Genomic DNA, 16,804 nt, shown 5'->3' with positions numbered 1-16,804 from the left:
TATTATAAACTATGACGTTTTAAAATTTTTGCATTCAAAAACTTGCAAGTGGATATTGAAAGCATAAAGAAACATGCCATTGAGAAGAAAGTTTTTTGTAAAAAATTAAGGAATATGATATTACACAGATTGAAGTGGAAAAAATGGAGTACATTTGAGATCGAAATCGGAAATCGAAAATACGCAACTATGCAAATTAAATCTTAGATATAAAACGAATAAAGCTTAAACAGTAAAAAATTTGTATGCATGTACATATATGTGCAATTAAAATATGCACTTGTATATTAAAAGTTACTATTATTCCTTATTTATTATATATATATGTAATTTCGAAGTTTAACAAAAGAAAGATTTATTAAAAATTTGAGTTACATTGGTACTTTTTATTTAAAAATGTAGGTATATAAACCTTTAAATGCTTTATTTAATTACTATGATTTTATTACCTACTTGCAAAAATATAGCGCAACAATATTTTCTAAATATACGCTTCCAAACGCAGAAAACTTTCATTATTGTCCTCGTTTAGGAAAAGCAATTTAAAAATATCGTTAAAGAAATCTGGGTAATAATCGCATGCCCTTTGACAATCAGGCATCCAGTTAATCTCCAGCAATTTTGGCTGCATACGCGCCTTTGACGTCTCCTCATCGGGTCCATCCCATGCTAGCATTATGTCTGCGGCATATAATGCACGTGACTGCTGACAAGGCGGTATCCCACATGGCGGTGGATGTTTCGTTGAGCAAGTTAGCAACTCGTGTAACATCGTACAAATATTCTTTTCGATTAACCGCCAGTCATGCGTTGGATATTGCTCCTTCCAGTAACTCAAGAAATCTTCACATTTTATATGTCGCAATTGGGCCTCTTCTTGATAGTTCATTACCGTAAAGTGTTGTTCGTAGTCATCAAAATGGTTAAGAGAAAAGGACTTATTTGCAAATCGTAGAAAGAATTTTCGATGTACATAAGCCTCGAGAGGTTGAAAACTCTTTACCAGTATCACGTAACGAATATCGAATTTTACCTTCGAAAATGAGAATAATTGCATTTAAATTTGTATGTATGTATGTATATGCATACAAATGATGATGATGTTTATGATGTATGTACATGTAGGTATGTGTAAATGTAAGGTTCTGATATGTATAATCTTACTTTTGCGTCCAGCTCGTCACGTTTAAATAACACAGGTCGCTCAATATACTTTTGAGCGATTTTTGGGCCGGTTATTGGCAGGCGTACAATGTGCACAATTTCACTTGAGATATGTGTATCCATACCACGCGCTAGATTCCATGGTTTCACAATCCAATGATTATCCAGACCAAGGGCAACACGATGTTGATAATATGACGCAAATGCTAGCAACTCCGTCTTTAAATTAAACGTTGTTGGGAGCCAGCTTGGATAAGTCTCTAGAGTTTGAGGGTTGTGGTGTTCTTTGGCTGCACGTCTTCCCGTAATACCTAACAAGTCTTTTATAGTCAAAACGTACTCGTACGGAAATTGATTAACAAACTTATTTGGTGTATCACGGGCCAATTCAGCAAAATTCTTGTAATGATGAGTTAGCCACAGCACGTCAGCCTCAGACTGATTCTCTACCAATTGAAAACATGGATCTGTTAGATGTATGCTTAGCACGTCATATTCACTGTAAATTTTCAAGGGCTGATTGCGATTGACATGGGGCGTCAATTCAGCAATTACACCTTCCGGAAAAGATTCTGGTATGTGGCCCGCGGAAAAGTACTCTGCATCCGGTTCGAACTGCTCAAAACCATGCTTACGAAGATCTATAGCTCGCCAGGGTAACAGTAACGCATCGCGTTCTGCAGCATCCTTGTTTACATACTCGACAAAATCACGGGTCACGTGTTCCTCGTAAGCACAATCACGTATCGGAAACAAGAGGCTATAAGTTGTTTGCGTATTAAGGTATAGAAAGGGAACCAAACGAAAATTGGGATTATCCGAATGGTTTACAGCTGAGCCCACCTCATCCATCACATACCAAATGGGTTGCCGTTCTTCATCCGAGAGTCCATCACTTGCAATTGTATATGCGTGGCAATAACGCCACATTTGGCGCAAAACTTTATCAACACGGTCTTCATCCTCTACATCAATCCCCATAATGGCACACATGCGATCAGTAAGTTGTTCATGGTGGTGCAGCAGCTGTCTTGCGATATTCATGCGAAATGTCCATGCGTGATCAATGAGATATATGGCGTCAGGATCATCAGCTCTGATACCACCATCACGTGCCACAGATAAAGCAAATATTGGGTGAGGTTCTTCAGCGACAGATAGTGTTGAATTTTTGTTGTCGTTACTTGCAGTACCATTCTCACTTTCCTCATCATCCTCATAATCAATTAGTAGCAATTGAAGCGAAATACCAGCGTCAAAAATCTCTTTTACCAACTTCCGATGCAAAGATTTCCAAAAATGTTGTGGCACTCCTGATGATTCCAATTGTGGCTTATGTTGGGCCAAAAATTGTGTGAACAAATTTACACCGTCCATTAGAAATTAATGATATAAAGCTATTTAATTTTCACAACCAACTACCAATGCAGATTCTACTTGAACCAAGCAAATTCTTTAAGGTTGCCAGCTGTTAGATTATTTTGACTCCATATGTTCTATTTAGTCAGTAGGATATAATAATAAGATAAACAGTGCCTCACAAAAGTACTCGGAAATATTTCTTATGGGTTGTAGAATAAAAATTTATAATCTCCTTTCAGTTTTTATTTATTGGTCAAAAACTAATTCAGTAAGTAATGTGAATTCAAAACTATTCGGGAAAACAATTCCAGACACACACATAATCCATGGTATTTTTGAATATTTTAGTTTAAGTTTCACCCACCACGCTGTTGAGATACTTGCTCGCCGACCGAACACCAGCCTCCCATAAGCATCCTAGATGAGGAGCGTTTCCACGCAGTCGGTTCTACGTTACCGAAACGACCCGGATTTATATCCAGCCAAGGACTGTCACTCCAGCAGCATTCACCGTATGTAAGTATGGGGAATGTTTATGCTGCTACAACAACAACAGGAGCGGAAGGAGTTATGAGGTGCCAACAAACGCCGGGGTCGGACAGTCATACATAGGTTAGAACAAACACAAGGTCGGCTTGAAGTTGACGGTTGACCTACAAATTAGGCACCATCGACACTGTAGAGATTGTAGTGAGGATCTCGACTGACAAATCGATCAAAGACGTCAAGAAGTTCTCTGCACAGCATGAGAATTGACGCAATGTCTTCACCGACTGACTTTATGTGTCGTCAGTGTGATTATGTACGATTGACTTGATGGTATCCTTAAAGAACCAGTTTTCCTGTCTGCCATCGTGCATGGGGGTTTTGATGGGATCGAACCGTTGTTGACCTTGGATCCGACTTAATGCAATGTGTACTACACGCATGCGGAAAATATGGTCGGACGAAAGCATGCCTGCCGATTGGAATTTAAGTGTGTTCTGCATGTTCAGAATGGAAATCTAACGTAGGATCTCTCTTGCCAACAAATGCTACTTTGAACTAAGTAGGCAATTGAGTAGTAAAGTCATCTCTTGTCGAACAAAACTAACACTCTACAAGGCTCTCATCATGCCTGTGCTAACGTATGCCGCAGAAGCGTGGACGATGACAATATCCGATGAAGCGTCGCTTGGAGTGTTTGAGAGAAAGATTCTGTTCAAGATTTTTGGACCTTTGCACGTTGGCAACGGCGAATATCGCAGGCGATGGAACGATGAACTGTATGAGCTTTACGACAACATAGACACAGGCAGGTAGAGAAGGACTTGGCTTCACTCGGTGTGTCCAACTGGCTCCCGTTAGCACGAGCAAGAAACGACTGGCACACTTTGTTAAACTCGGCCAAAATCGGGTAAGCGGTTAACGCACCAATTAAGACGAAGAAGAAGCTATATTTGAGTTACACGCAAGAGCTTAATGTGACTACTACTGGCCTATCAATTTTGATTAAACAACAACTCACTTTAAATAACGCACAATAAAATTACGCCCTTTCGCACATTTGTATTCATCGTATTTGTGAAAAAACCGTTTCCTTCGTATGAGCATTTGCTGTGTTGATTTTTGTCGTTTATCACTAGCACAAGTTAAACTTTGTTAAACACATCCCAAGTGACATCACCCCATCTGTCAAATTCACTCAGAGCCAAATAACGGTCTGCTACGAAGGCAACCTCTAAAAATCTTCTCACATGCTATCAAGCAAACCTTGAAAGCTATCATCTTTGTCAAATAATGTAAGCACAACAAAAAACAAAAACAAATTTATTCATAAGTTCGAGCTCATATTTCCAGGAGGAAAGTGATTTCATTCATAAAACGAACTCACTGGACGTGCTTGCCTTTATGCCAATTTTTCTCAACAATGGCAAATATACTATATATAAGATTAAGGAATCACTGACGACCATTCGAAAATAGTCAATATTGGAATATTTCTTATAGAAATATTTGCCAATATTTGGTGAATCGTGAATTTTTGTATGTTTGCGCCCACATATGTACATATGCATGTGAATTTGTATTCTTAATGCCCGTAGCCGCAACGGCTGCACGTAAAGTGCGCGCAGGAGCGTACAGTTAGATGCAGAAAACAGCAACAAGTAGCTTATAAAAAAGTTTTTTCCAGGACATTTCGGTACTAAGGAAATTTTCGAAGCCATTATTTTTTGTTCTCTGATAGTAGGTAAATATTAAATTAATTTATTGATTTACGTATGTGGTTCCCCAATTGATAAACAGTGCATACAAAATAGATATGCGTTTTTTGAGTTATGAAAAAAAAGCTGTGCTGCACGATTTTTTAAAGTATTACATTCGATGTGAAATTCTGATAATTTTAGCAAAAGTGGTGCGTTCTAATGGTCAAAAGCTCCGTCATGGTTACGCACAAATTTTGTTTTTACTATTGCTTCACTCTTTTCGTCAGCGAATTAGCGTCAATATCGAAACTATCAAATGGAATATTTACAGAAAACTTCGTTATTTTTATTCACCTTCACCCATCCATGTCAAATAAGTGGCGAATATTAGAAAAGTAACAGAGTAGCATTTGTTACAGTGCTGCAAACGCTTACAAGTGCTTAATGTTGCGATTTTACTACATATCTTGAACAAGCCCATGACAGCTAAGGCTAGAGCAGACTGTACAACTTGTCTTTTCGACTTAATCTCCTACAAAATGATTTACTTTGTAAGCGAAAACGCATTTACTTCAAGTATGCGAAACCCTGCACATTTTCATAATTGAAAACCCCCCTTTTCCGTGTTGGGAATCGCACCAATTTTAAGTAAATGTTTTTCACAGGTAAATGAAATATCGCATTTTTGTGCTTTTGAAAAATATTTTTTATGATTAACTCGATTTCGCCCATGTTGAATAGTGATCGTTCTCATCTAAATAGTACAATTTAAACTGAGTTTCGTTATAACCTTTTTGCTAGATTTTTTCATAACACTGACAAAGAAACACCCAGTCAAATCGATCAGATATTAAAATAAAAAAATAAACAAGCTAATAAGTGGAAGCTCAATCGAATCTAAATAGCTTCTCAGTTTAAACCAAAATATATGAAATATATTACGCGAATACATAAGTTCTGAAAACTTTTATTATTAAAATTACATTTATATATATATTTTTTAAATTTTATTATTATATGTAATACACTACGATTTAAATTATCAAAAGAGAACAAGTTTTGTTTTTATTTGTTTGCTAAACACGGTATTCCTCCGAATTATATAAACTCATTTAACACTAAACGTACCTATGCATAAGCATCTACTTACATTCCCCACTTAGTTCGACTTCAAAGATTTAAAAAATATTTTTCGTTCACTGACACTAAATCCTCTGCATTGCGTTCACATTTGCCATCATAACAAAGCTAGATAGAATAGGAGCAAAAAGCAACAGGTGTGTACATACAAAAGAAGCTGCTTCATTTTAATAGACATATTAAATACAATTGCAATACGCAAAAGTAAAAAAAAAAAAAAATTTTTAAAGAAAATTATAATTTCTTTATGTGCAGAAAGGTCACTGCTCTTTCGGATCTCACCTTGGCTCACCTCTTCTCATCTAGTGTGCAAATCGGGCCAAATCAACCAGAAAATAGAATTTTCCTTTTACCGATAGCTTAATTAGAATATTTTTTATCATTTCAATTTGGCCGGATATGCTGTTTTATATAACGACATTAAAACTGTTTTACATTTGTAAAGCAAAAAGAAATGATATGAGAAACCGCTCGGTTTTTGTTTTGTTTTGTGTTTCAGGTTGCGAATTAAATAATGTTTACATGTAATATGGGGATTATGGAGAAATGTGAGTGCATCCGAGAGTTTCCAACTGCTGTACGTAGCCACATAAATCAAAATTTATGCAACATAATTATATTGATTTTGGTTATCTTTATCGCGTTCCATATAATCGCGGTCTATAAGCGATTCGATACGTTTTTTTAAATCAGCAGGCTGAAATGAGTTTCAATAACAAATGAAAGATTTCTTTTAGCATAAATAAAAAGTAAATATTTCGACCAAGACTTAATAAGATAGCCATAAGGCCATTATTACACTTATTTTGCGATTTGTGCATATTCTCACCTTAACGGGAAATGTAAGTTGATTGAAAAGTTCGCCAATGAGTAGATTATGACTAAGCGTTTTACGCATTTTCATTATTCTCACAATAGCTGCATCAATTTGATACTGTCGATCTTGGAAAACACGCTCTTCTGTAGCTTTCTGCTCTTCCGTCTGAAAGAGTGAAAAATATACAAAATATGATTCTTCCATTTGCAAACAATTCTAGAGAGTTGGGGCTTACCGTTTCCTTCATTTGGATTTGATTAATTTTGATGCGGAATAATTTATTTGTAAATTCATTGTTATATTGGAACAAATCTTTATTTTCCACCTCACGTCCCTTCGGTGTTTTAGTAATAACACGCGCTCGACCACACGCCAACGACTGTAATGTTCTCCGCAGTTCTCCATCCTTCAAACAAAATAAAATAGAATATTTAGTTAAAAAACGAATAAAACTGTTTGCATGCCACTTACTTCTATATTTGTAGCAGCTACAATATCCTCAAAACTCAAAGCGTTTTTATCGTTGAATAGCAAAAGAACAAGCGCTTGAAACAATGAAACCATCAATTCTTTTGGCCCCTATAACATTTGCAAAACAAATAACTATATTATGAAATCTTTAATGCTTCACATTACACACCGCATCGAACTGAGCTTTTAGCACACAATTGCCTAGTGTCGGCTGCCATTGTAGCTTTCGTCCGCTGTGTTTAGCTAAGTAAAACTTGTTAAAAACTTGTTGCGGTTTAACTAGTTGTGGTGGCATGGTAACTTCCGTCAGCGGGTAGGTAGGCCAATAGCCCATTGTAAGAATATTGACAGTCAAATCCATGCTGGTTATCTCTCCGTCCATGTTTCCGACATACTGCTTGAACGCTATGTTGATATCCCGACTTAATTCCATATCCTTGAACATGCCTTCCAGTTTCGATGTGAATCCGCCTCCACACTCCTGCTTCAACTTGGACAACATGCTCTTTTCAGCATCCACCGATGCTGATTTTCCAACCAGTAAACGTTTTGCCAAATCCTAAAATCGAATTTAGATATTATAAAATATACAAGATGATGCTTACTTTTTATTAATAAAAATTACCTTTTTATAAAATGCCTCAAAAACATCTTTTCCATGAATAAAACGAAATAGCACCATTATTTTATCAAGTATTTGTTCAAGCTCCTCCTCCGTAGCTTCCTTGTTACCAGCTCGCAGCTTCATATCAACATACTTGGCTGTGCTCATTAATAAAATTAATAATATATATAGTATCAACAATAAATACGCGGCAGCATTTTATTTGTTATTTTGCAAACCTATTAATTCGGCTGGCTTATTAGCTCGCTGGTTTATGAAGAACTCGAAAGCCTCTCGCAAAGAATTCGTGAATTTTTCATTATGCTCGAAACAATTGCGCACAATCACATCCATTTTATCCTTAAAGTCCAGCAAATCCTGTACCATACTTTTATCTTTCTCTGGGTCGATAACGATGGTACGGCCCTTTTTCTAAAATATAAATGTGATGTGTAAAATCACAAATAAACGTTAACTCAATTTTAGCATAGAAATAAAACTCTTTCAGCAGTTTCTTATTTAACATAAATTAATAATCACCTTAATATAACCGTTGAAGTTGCCGCACAGCTCAGCGGTACCGTTTTTGACTCTACTTAGAAGGCTGTATAACAGTGTGAGATCACTCAGTCTATTCTCTTCCAAGAGTGTGTCCAGACCTTTTTGCAGGATCTGTGTGAGGTGTTCGGCGAGTAACTCCTTCTCTACAGTATAAATCAAGGGATACCTAGAAAACAATTGAGCAATTAACTATTTCCAAAGTTTAAATAAAAAAATGCGCATTACTTAGTACTAGAGTCTAAATAGTGTAATAGGCGTTCATTTTCCTCGGCTAATCGTTTGTCCACATGCCGTAAATACTCGGGTACATCCATTTCTTGCATTTTTCGCTGTCCTTCTGCCTGATACAATTGCTTTGTAGCAATCAGAAATTTGTCTTCGAATGCACTAACATAAATTTGCAAATCACATAACATTCGGACGAGACTTTTTAATAATCCCCTATCGACCGCATCGCCTGTGCGCTCTTTTTCGATTAGCATAAGTATGCCCTCCACAGTACGTTTTTGAACCTGGTCGTTCATGGCTATATGAGTTCGAAAGAGATCCAGACCCATATCCCTTTTGAATACAAAAATAGAAAAAGAGAATAAACATAACTATATGCATAAAGATGGATTAAAATACATACCATATAGAGTGTACAGTAGGGTTTTGCAAAACATAAGTCCGATCCAAGTACAAAAATATACTGCGCATCATTATCATTTGTTGGCAAAACGACAACCACCATCCGTTTATCTTTTTCAAAAATACCTTTTAAAGAAACATTGACAAATTTTAGTTCAAATTCAGTAACAAATTATTTATATTTATTTTTACCAATTTATCCATGCTACCGCCTGTAAATGACTCGACATTACGTTTCACATGGGCTTCTGTGAGTTCCTTAAGTTTTGCATACAACTGCGCGTCCATCCTATGACTGCACATGTTTTCCACAGCTTGATACAGTTCTTCCAATGAGTACCTAATCGGCTTAGATAGTTGAATTGCGACAACGGCTTCCTGCAATTTTTCACATGTGTGTTCCGAATAATTGTCCGGCAGTGTAGGTTTCACTGTTTACATAATAATAAATAGCGAAAAATACTTAGTAACTAAGAGAATTTTGTAATAGTCTCGAGCAACTTACCCTTGAAGTTCTTTATTACAATTTTTTTAACATCCCCCGGCTTAGATGCATTATTTGCGCCCATCTTATTGAAGTACGCTGAGGTAGTTGTGGCTGAGCGATGATCGTTCATGTGTGCCCCATCTAACATCGAAAAATTGGCACGTCTTTCACCATTAGTGTTATTACCTGCGCCCAAACTGCTATTACTATTGTTCATGTTGAATGGCAGTTGTGAAGTTGATGTTGCTGATGGTTGATTTAGATTTTGCCCCAGTGCACAACGAGCCGATGTGGAAGGACTGTAAAAGTGGTTATCGCCTTGTTTCTTTAAACGATTATTTGTAAAATTCTCCGTGTCCTGTAATTGGTCACCTGTGTCCATAGCCTTATATTTTTTAGCGGCGCTCATAGTTCGCGCTCCGCACTGCACCAGCGGCGCTTATGGTGACGGCGGCGATTGTGGCCCTACTACTTCTACTGGTTTAATTCAAGAAATTACCAAAAATATACGCTGTTATCTTACTCAATCGCTCAAAGAATTTTCAGCTGGGCAAAAATACCCTGCAAAGTATAAAACATGTAACAAACAAATAAATAAAATTTCAAAGGTTACAAAACTAAAATCACTATGTATTGCCGCTGCTCCAACCTGCGGCGTTGAAAAGTTGCCTGGGTCACAATAATTTCATTTCTTTTGCTTCCGCATTGGCGAATTTTTCTCACCTTCGATCTAACTTTACGCTTCTACTACTACTCTGACGTTCGCAACTGATTGGTGGTGCTTCAGCTGGATGCTTGACTGTCGTCGTACGGAGTACCTCCCTTGTCGTTTCTTTTACCAAAAAACGTGTTGTACAATGCTGTATTTCAGCACAACACTATCGTAAACAAACTTGCACTTTCTTCAAGTTAATTATATGTAGTCGCAAAACATCTACTAATATTACTATAACGCCGAAAATTCAATTGCAAAAATTGTCTTTATTTTCTTTCGATCACTACCGCTGCCGCTGCTTTTAATGTCGATAAGAGCGCTGCCAGATCAGTAAAATTCTCTTCATATAGTATATATCGCGTTGCAAAATGAAATTAAAATCAAATAAAAAGAATTATAATTGGGAAGGAGTTGAGATAATTGGTGCCGGATATGGTTGTGATCGTTTACAATTATTTATTATATTTATGTTATTTAGTGCATGGCATGTTGAGTAAAAATAAAAACAAATACCTAATTTTTCTTTAGTGGCAGGGCATGAGTTCTAGTTGACTTGTGGTGCGAATCGACAACGCTCTTCTTCTTAGCGACTGATACTTTTACTTTTACTGACATTTGCAAATAGTGCTGATAAACGATATTCTACAAATCTTTTAATATCATCTATTATAAGTTATATTTAAAATTAAATTCGGTAAAACATGAATGCGGTTACTTCAGAAAAGTTTGACTCTACATCATGCTGGCAACAGATTTGAGATTAGTATCATTCAAGGCACTTACCTTTCAAAATTATATTATTCATATAGTGTTAATTCTTAGAATCAATCATTTTAATGAAATATTTATATCTCTCAAACTACTCTACATAACGGTATACACACACTGCATGTAGTTTGGTTTTGAAAACTAATGGCATTTACGACCAAATCCTGTATTAAAGAAGTTTTATTTCTATTCGTTCATCCATTTTAGTTCCCAAACTTAGTTTAGCTGGAAAGCAGAGTTCATCTTGCACTGAAAAACTGGACAGTGATGAGGAAAATGAGAGAATTGTGAATATATTAATGTGTCTTTGCAAAACCGTCACGTGTAAACGCCAAGTGAGACACTTCTTTTGTTATTTTCAAAATGTTTTGCGAATTTTGTATGACCAAGTCCTTTCTATCTAATATTCAATTTTTCCTGCAAAGTTTATTTTATTTGAAAAAGGGCAATCGTTTCTGCTTCATCGATTCAGTTTATTATAATTCAGGTTATTATCAAAGTAATTATCTTTTTGCTTTTAACTTAAACGAAATTCAAGCGCTTACATTAAAATGTAAGTTGAATGAATGTGTTGGCTACGCCCTAACGAGTGATCAACTTGTTTATGAATATAAGCATCGGCTGTAAAACGAGGTACACTTTCCTGTGTTTAAATACGTGTCACGTTTACATGCATAGTTTTAACCAATGCAAGTCCATAGGTGACTTCGATATAACAACATTTGTATTTGTATTTTGTTTTTGTAATTTGATGGTTTGAATATCAAAATTTCAATGAGAATGTAAACAAACAAACAAGGCGGCAACAAATAAGCAGGGTACTTTAACTATCTAACCATCAAACCGTAGGTAAAAAACAAATCAGCTGTTATATTAAGGGGTTAGGCCACTCTAGGATTTTCAAAATATCGAAATTTTTTTTTTTGCTTAAAAGATGCTTTAAACTCTTTAGAATATAAAACAAAAAGTCCTATGCGTGAAAAAATGTTTATCTCTAATATTTCGCACTTTTGCGCGAGCGCCTCTGACGTCTCTGAACCGACTATTCAAATTTAAACCGTGTTTATCTCAAAACGTGATTTTTCAAAACGGCAAGCAGCATAACTCAAACAATTTTTAATATTTTAACTTGTAATTGTACAAGGATCTTTAGAACATTATTCCGCACTGAAATACGTACGGATTTTTTTATTAATTAATTAGAAAAATTTTTATAAACAATTAACGGTTCCTTTTTGGAGGAAAAATTCTACTTTTGACTTCAAACATCTGCAAAATACACAAATTTCAATATTTCTAAAATCCCGTACGTATTTCTACAGCTATACTCACGTCGATTGAGAAGAATTTTTTTAATTTGGTTTAGGTGGACATTTACGTCAGTTGTACTGCTTGCCGTGAAGTGCCTTTTTCGCAGGGCGCGTTCAGAGATTCACTCCTAAGGCGCCATTTTGTAATATTTTTCAATAAAAATATTTATAATTACACTTAAATACATGCTTAATAATATACTTAAAAAGTTTTTTCCTAGCACCTTTCTTTCAATGTAAAAAAAATCCTTAAAAAACTGCTTTTTTACAGTAGCTAGAGTGGCGTAACCCCTTAAAGGAACCTTGTGTGGTTTCGGCTTGATTTAAAATAAATGTTTCTCCTTTAAGTCTAAGAAGTCAAACTAAATGACGCTGTGATTAAATATGAGGACATTGTTGAAAATTTAAGGGTTACATTTAATAGAACTTTGACATGGAGCAACCACATCTTTACTGCCATAGGCAAAGCTTATGGTATGCTCCGAAATTTATGGACAACTCAACATTTTACACCAGTAAACATTCGACTGCTACTAGCTAAAACGTATTTGTTACCAACGTTACTGTATGGTTGAGAGTTATATACTCCTTGTGATAGTGTGTGTCGTAGTAAGTTAAGGGGGTCTTCTGGTCTCGAGGCCCTGAAATGAAGGGTTTTTTTGGGGATTGATTGTGACAAATCCTGTGAATATTTAAAAAAATTTTTTTTTTTATTTTAAATGTACATGTCTTGGCTTTTAAAAAATGGTTTTGACTTTGAAAAAAATTAACACCCGCGACCTTGAAATGGCGCTGAAGACGTCCACCTCCAAACGAAACAGGTCTCCATTTTGGTCACGGTTTTTCCACCTGGGTAATCAGAAAGCAAAAATTAGATATGCGTTGTCTTCAGAGTTGCCCTGGTTAAGTTTTCCCGTGACAGATTTTTTTTTTTAAATTTTTTTCAAAAGTTATGCAACAATTTGCAAAAAAAATTTTTTTTTGCTCATTTTTTGAACTTTAAAAGGTTATAAAAATGGAATGAAAAAAGATTTCAAAAATCGTACACGGGGAAACTTAGCGGTAAGTTTTCCGAACCTTTTAAGACCAAAACCATTGAAATCGGAGTATAACTACTATGAAAAGTGTGACCAAAATGCTTAAAAAACACGATTTTCGGGGAAACGCGTTTAAAGATAAAGTTTATGATAAAACGGCCGGAGGAGGGTACACTTCGGTGCCCAGAAAAATGTGAAAAAATGCGATTTTCAAAAAATCCTTTCTGTGGCGTATTCTCGCATACACATACAACAAAATTATGCAAAAAAAAAAAATCGATTTTTTTTTTCGCTGGAGACCAGAAGACCCCCTTAAATGTTTTGTATAACAACATTGCAAGATACGTTTACTGTAAAAAACGTTATGACCGTATTTCTGTTTTCGCGAAAAAAATTGCTTCCGTATCCTTTTACGACTTGCTTAGGTTTAAATGTTTAGTTTTACTCCAGAAGATCATAAACACTCAGGAACCCAGATACCTCAAAGATCGACTTATGTTTTCAAAGTCCTGCCGTTCGTTAAACTTAGTCCCGATGAAATACAGTTGTTTGGTGACTGAACGTCAATACTTTGTGTTCTCTGTCCGTCTTTGGAATACCTTACCGTACAAAATTAAACGTATAAAAGAAAGCTCGTGTTTCAAAAATAAATTGCTTCGCTACCTTGCCGAAAATTGCTGAATGCACTCAAATGGTTCTATATTATTTAAATCTCTTCCAATTAATCCCTACTCCTACTACTATTATTTTTACCTTACTTTCCTTTTTTAATATATTCTCCAACTTATACTTCTTTACCACTAGCTGTAATTTTAATTTTAATTTTGATTTTACTGTTAATCCTTTAATGCAAACTATTCTTAAGGTCAATCATTGTAAAAATAACCTATGGTTGTATGTTTGCCTTTAATATTGTAATAATAAATAAATAATTTATTCCGCTTTAATGTGAACGATTACATTTTGTTTCGTTAATTCGAAAAGTTATTTTCAAGCGTTAACAAAACAAAATCGATTTGTTGAGCATTTCTGGCCATAACTAACCAAAAGAATCCAAAACTAGGACGGATCGTCACATCCAGCAGGGTTTTACAACTCTTAACTGAAAAACTCATATTTCGGATTATGACATACATTAACGTACTGCATTTCGCAAGTTTTACGCTTTTTACAAACTGTCATTCGTTTATAAAATTGATTTTGTGCGCGTGCACATTTAATTGATACTAATAGGAGTTGAGATTATACACAATACGCAATATGCACATTTTTCACGCATCACATAATTGTTTTCCGTATGAATGCAGAAACATTCACGGATGTGTTCTTTGAAAATTAAAAAACTCGTTACCCTCCCTCCAAACAGTAAAACACATTATATTTAATCAGATTGTGATGATTCAACCATTTGTATTTTTTCATATTCATAGGTAATTTTATTTTATTTTTTATTTTTTTTTAATTTACCACCGTAAATAACTATTTCATTAAATAAGCACAGAAAAGGAAAATGCATAAACGAGGTTTAAAGAGTTGGATGTCTGAGTTAAATATCAACTATTCAAATATTTTTCATGGATATGGAACAAAATTTTCTTTATTGTACACTTCTCTTTGATTTAAATAATAAAATAATAAAAACTGAAATATAATCTTTATAATCTTTATAATAATATAATCCTTAATTCTGCATGTTGAGTCTGGCTTTGGGATAAATATATTTATACATGGACTCAATGCAATAACAACCGTAAATGGTATCTAGGATATTATAAAACAAAAATGTTTGTGACATAATAAACAGTGTAGTTGTTTTAATTGTGTAGTCATTACTGCGCAATATACATACATACATAAATATGTTCTTGATCTACTAAAGTCTAAATTAAATAATTGTATAATGAATTATCGTCGTTTTTGTATACAGACAGTAACTTTGAAGTTTTCATTACTTTACAGTAGTTATAAGTATAATATAGTAATAATGATTACAGTTGATGAATACTGAAATGAGCATTTAATATACATATGTAAGTAACTGCAAAGGATGCAAGGGGGATATTAAAAAGGCAATGTATAGAACATAAAACACATAAAAGACACAATAAATAAATAAAAGTAAAGGACTTCATTAACCAATAGAAAGAACAGTCTACACAATTTAGTTGCAAAAATATAAAATATTAATATTTAAATATACATACATAGTTACAAATAATAAAATATGTTCACATTAAGCATGCGCGAGATATGTTAACTAGGAAGGTTATATACTTATATGTACATATCTTTATAGAACAGTTTCGAATTCGTTCCCTGTGTTGAGAATTAGAAGTTCACAGCTGTAAAACTTTTCAATTCCAATTCGAATGCAAAAAGTAACAAAGTGCGCTACCACCTGATCACACTTCATGCACATTAAGTTAGTTTAAAGCATGTTTGGAAGTAGATACGTTAAAAAAATTAAAAAAATAATTTAATCATAGTTTTCACCATTCTTCTTCGCTTTTCTCACCTCAATACACAACTGTAGGTACAACAGTTTTGATTTGATTACAACTTTTTTGTTCCCATTTTTTGCTTACAATATTTATATTATATATTTTTTGCATTTCTAATACTTTACAATTACAGATAAACTTTAAATTTTGCATGCTTTAACGTTTGAAATAACTTTGTTATATATGAATATATAAATCTGTTTTTGTTTTTGTGTTTCTCTTGTTCATTTAATGGGCTACTACATAAATATGTATGTATATATAAACAAATTATGTAGCCCCTTTTATTTATTTACTTGTGTATGCTTGTGTTAGTTTTGTTCAATAATTATATTGATGATAGTACATACATACATATATGACGCTTGGTTACAATAGTGATGTACATTTGAGATATTCTGATGACCATTGTAATAAGTACAAGCGCATCTTATGTGTGTGCATGCAAAGCACTACAAATTTTAAATTACACAAGTACTTTAGATACTACTTTTTTCTTGCTATGGCAGCACAAAATTATTTGCAACTATATAGACAGCTTATAGTTCTCTTTGGAAAACAACGGCAATCTGCAATAAGAATCAACATGAATGTCAACAGTTGCAAACTTTGCTCATGAGTAACTTTAATCATACATTTTTTTAATTTTCAACATCCACATACTTATGTAAAGATAGTTCAGTGATAAAAATGTAAGGGTATATCTCGAATGTGAAACTTTAAACAAATCTCGGGGAACATGTATAACTTCTAGAATCTAAATTTCTAAAATCAACTGCATACATTTATGTTAGAAGGAAACGAAATCGAGGCATTATTTTAGTTAGAAAATATTTTTGTTCTATGGTATGATTCAAAAATTCTAAAGTGTCAGATGAATTTAAATTCTTTCTAATATTATGAGTGGCTAAGTTAGTATATCACTTAAATGCCAAATACACTCTAGCTAACCATTAGAACTAACCATTTTAAATGTATACGATAGTTTATAAAAAAAACTACGGTATACTAAAAAAATTAATAACAAATGGCAAAGTATGTTCACTTTTGT

General features: G+C 34.3%; 2 protein-coding genes across 4 annotated transcripts; both read right to left on the bottom strand.

The window, feature by feature from the left end:
- Positions 1-354: 354 nt before the first annotated feature.
- Positions 355-2,627, bottom strand: LOC129245727 (tubulin--tyrosine ligase-like protein 12). The gene is made up of 2 exons (XM_054884068.1): positions 1,165-2,627; positions 355-1,033 (listed from the first exon to the last, which is right to left on the bottom strand). Exons 1-2 carry the CDS (start codon positions 2,539-2,541, stop codon positions 482-484), a joined length of 1,929 nt encoding a protein of 642 aa, XP_054740043.1. The 5' UTR covers positions 2,542-2,627; the 3' UTR covers positions 355-481.
- A 3,118-nt stretch (positions 2,628-5,745) lies between these two features.
- On the bottom strand, positions 5,746-10,450 carry LOC129244824 (cullin-4A). 3 transcript variants are annotated; one of them, XM_054882696.1, is made up of 14 exons: positions 10,146-10,450; positions 9,795-9,983; positions 9,441-9,740; positions 9,128-9,366; positions 8,937-9,061; positions 8,531-8,866; positions 8,285-8,471; positions 7,984-8,176; positions 7,766-7,902; positions 7,310-7,699; positions 7,141-7,248; positions 6,905-7,075; positions 6,682-6,834; positions 5,746-6,549 (listed from the first exon to the last, which is right to left on the bottom strand). In XM_054882696.1, exons 2-14 carry the CDS (start codon positions 9,829-9,831, stop codon positions 6,454-6,456), a joined length of 2,472 nt encoding a protein of 823 aa, XP_054738671.1. In that variant the 5' UTR covers positions 9,832-9,983; positions 10,146-10,450; the 3' UTR covers positions 5,746-6,453. The 3 variants fall into 3 exon arrangements, with proteins under 3 accessions (XP_054738671.1, XP_054738672.1, XP_054738670.1); XM_054882697.1 differs by having other exon boundaries at positions 9,441-9,721; XM_054882695.1 differs by having other exon boundaries at positions 9,441-9,983.
- Between the last annotated feature and the right edge of the window lie 6,354 nt (positions 10,451-16,804).

The sequence above is a fragment of the Anastrepha obliqua genome, chromosome 4 (genome assembly GCF_027943255.1).
Source record: "Anastrepha obliqua isolate idAnaObli1 chromosome 4, idAnaObli1_1.0, whole genome shotgun sequence".
Classification (NCBI taxonomy): Eukaryota; Metazoa; Arthropoda; class Insecta; order Diptera; family Tephritidae; genus Anastrepha; species Anastrepha obliqua.
The sequence above is the reverse complement of the archived record's forward strand: the minus strand, read 5'-3'. Positions and strand labels throughout refer to the sequence as shown.

What these genes read in the sequence shown, in the direction of transcription:
- LOC129244824 (XM_054882695.1), bottom strand. Translation starts at nt 9,831, where the DNA reads ATGAGCGCCGCTAAAAAATATAAGGCTATGGACACAGGTGACCAATTA. An exon ending in TATTTAGACTCTAGTACTAA is followed by an intron (nt 8,472 to 8,530) that starts GTAATGCGCATT and finishes ATTGTTTTCTAG; the next exon opens with GTATCCCTTGATTTATACTG. An exon ending in AACTTACATTTCCCGTTAAG is followed by an intron (nt 6,550 to 6,681) that starts GTGAGAATATGC and finishes AACTCATTTCAG; the next exon opens with CCTGCTGATTTAAAAAAACG.
- LOC129245727 (XM_054884068.1), bottom strand. Translation starts at nt 2,541, where the DNA reads ATGGACGGTGTAAATTTGTTCACACAATTTTTGGCCCAACATAAGCCA. An exon ending in GTGACGAGCTGGACGCAAAA is followed by an intron (nt 1,034 to 1,164) that starts GTAAGATTATAC and finishes TCATTTTCGAAG; the next exon opens with GTAAAATTCGATATTCGTTA.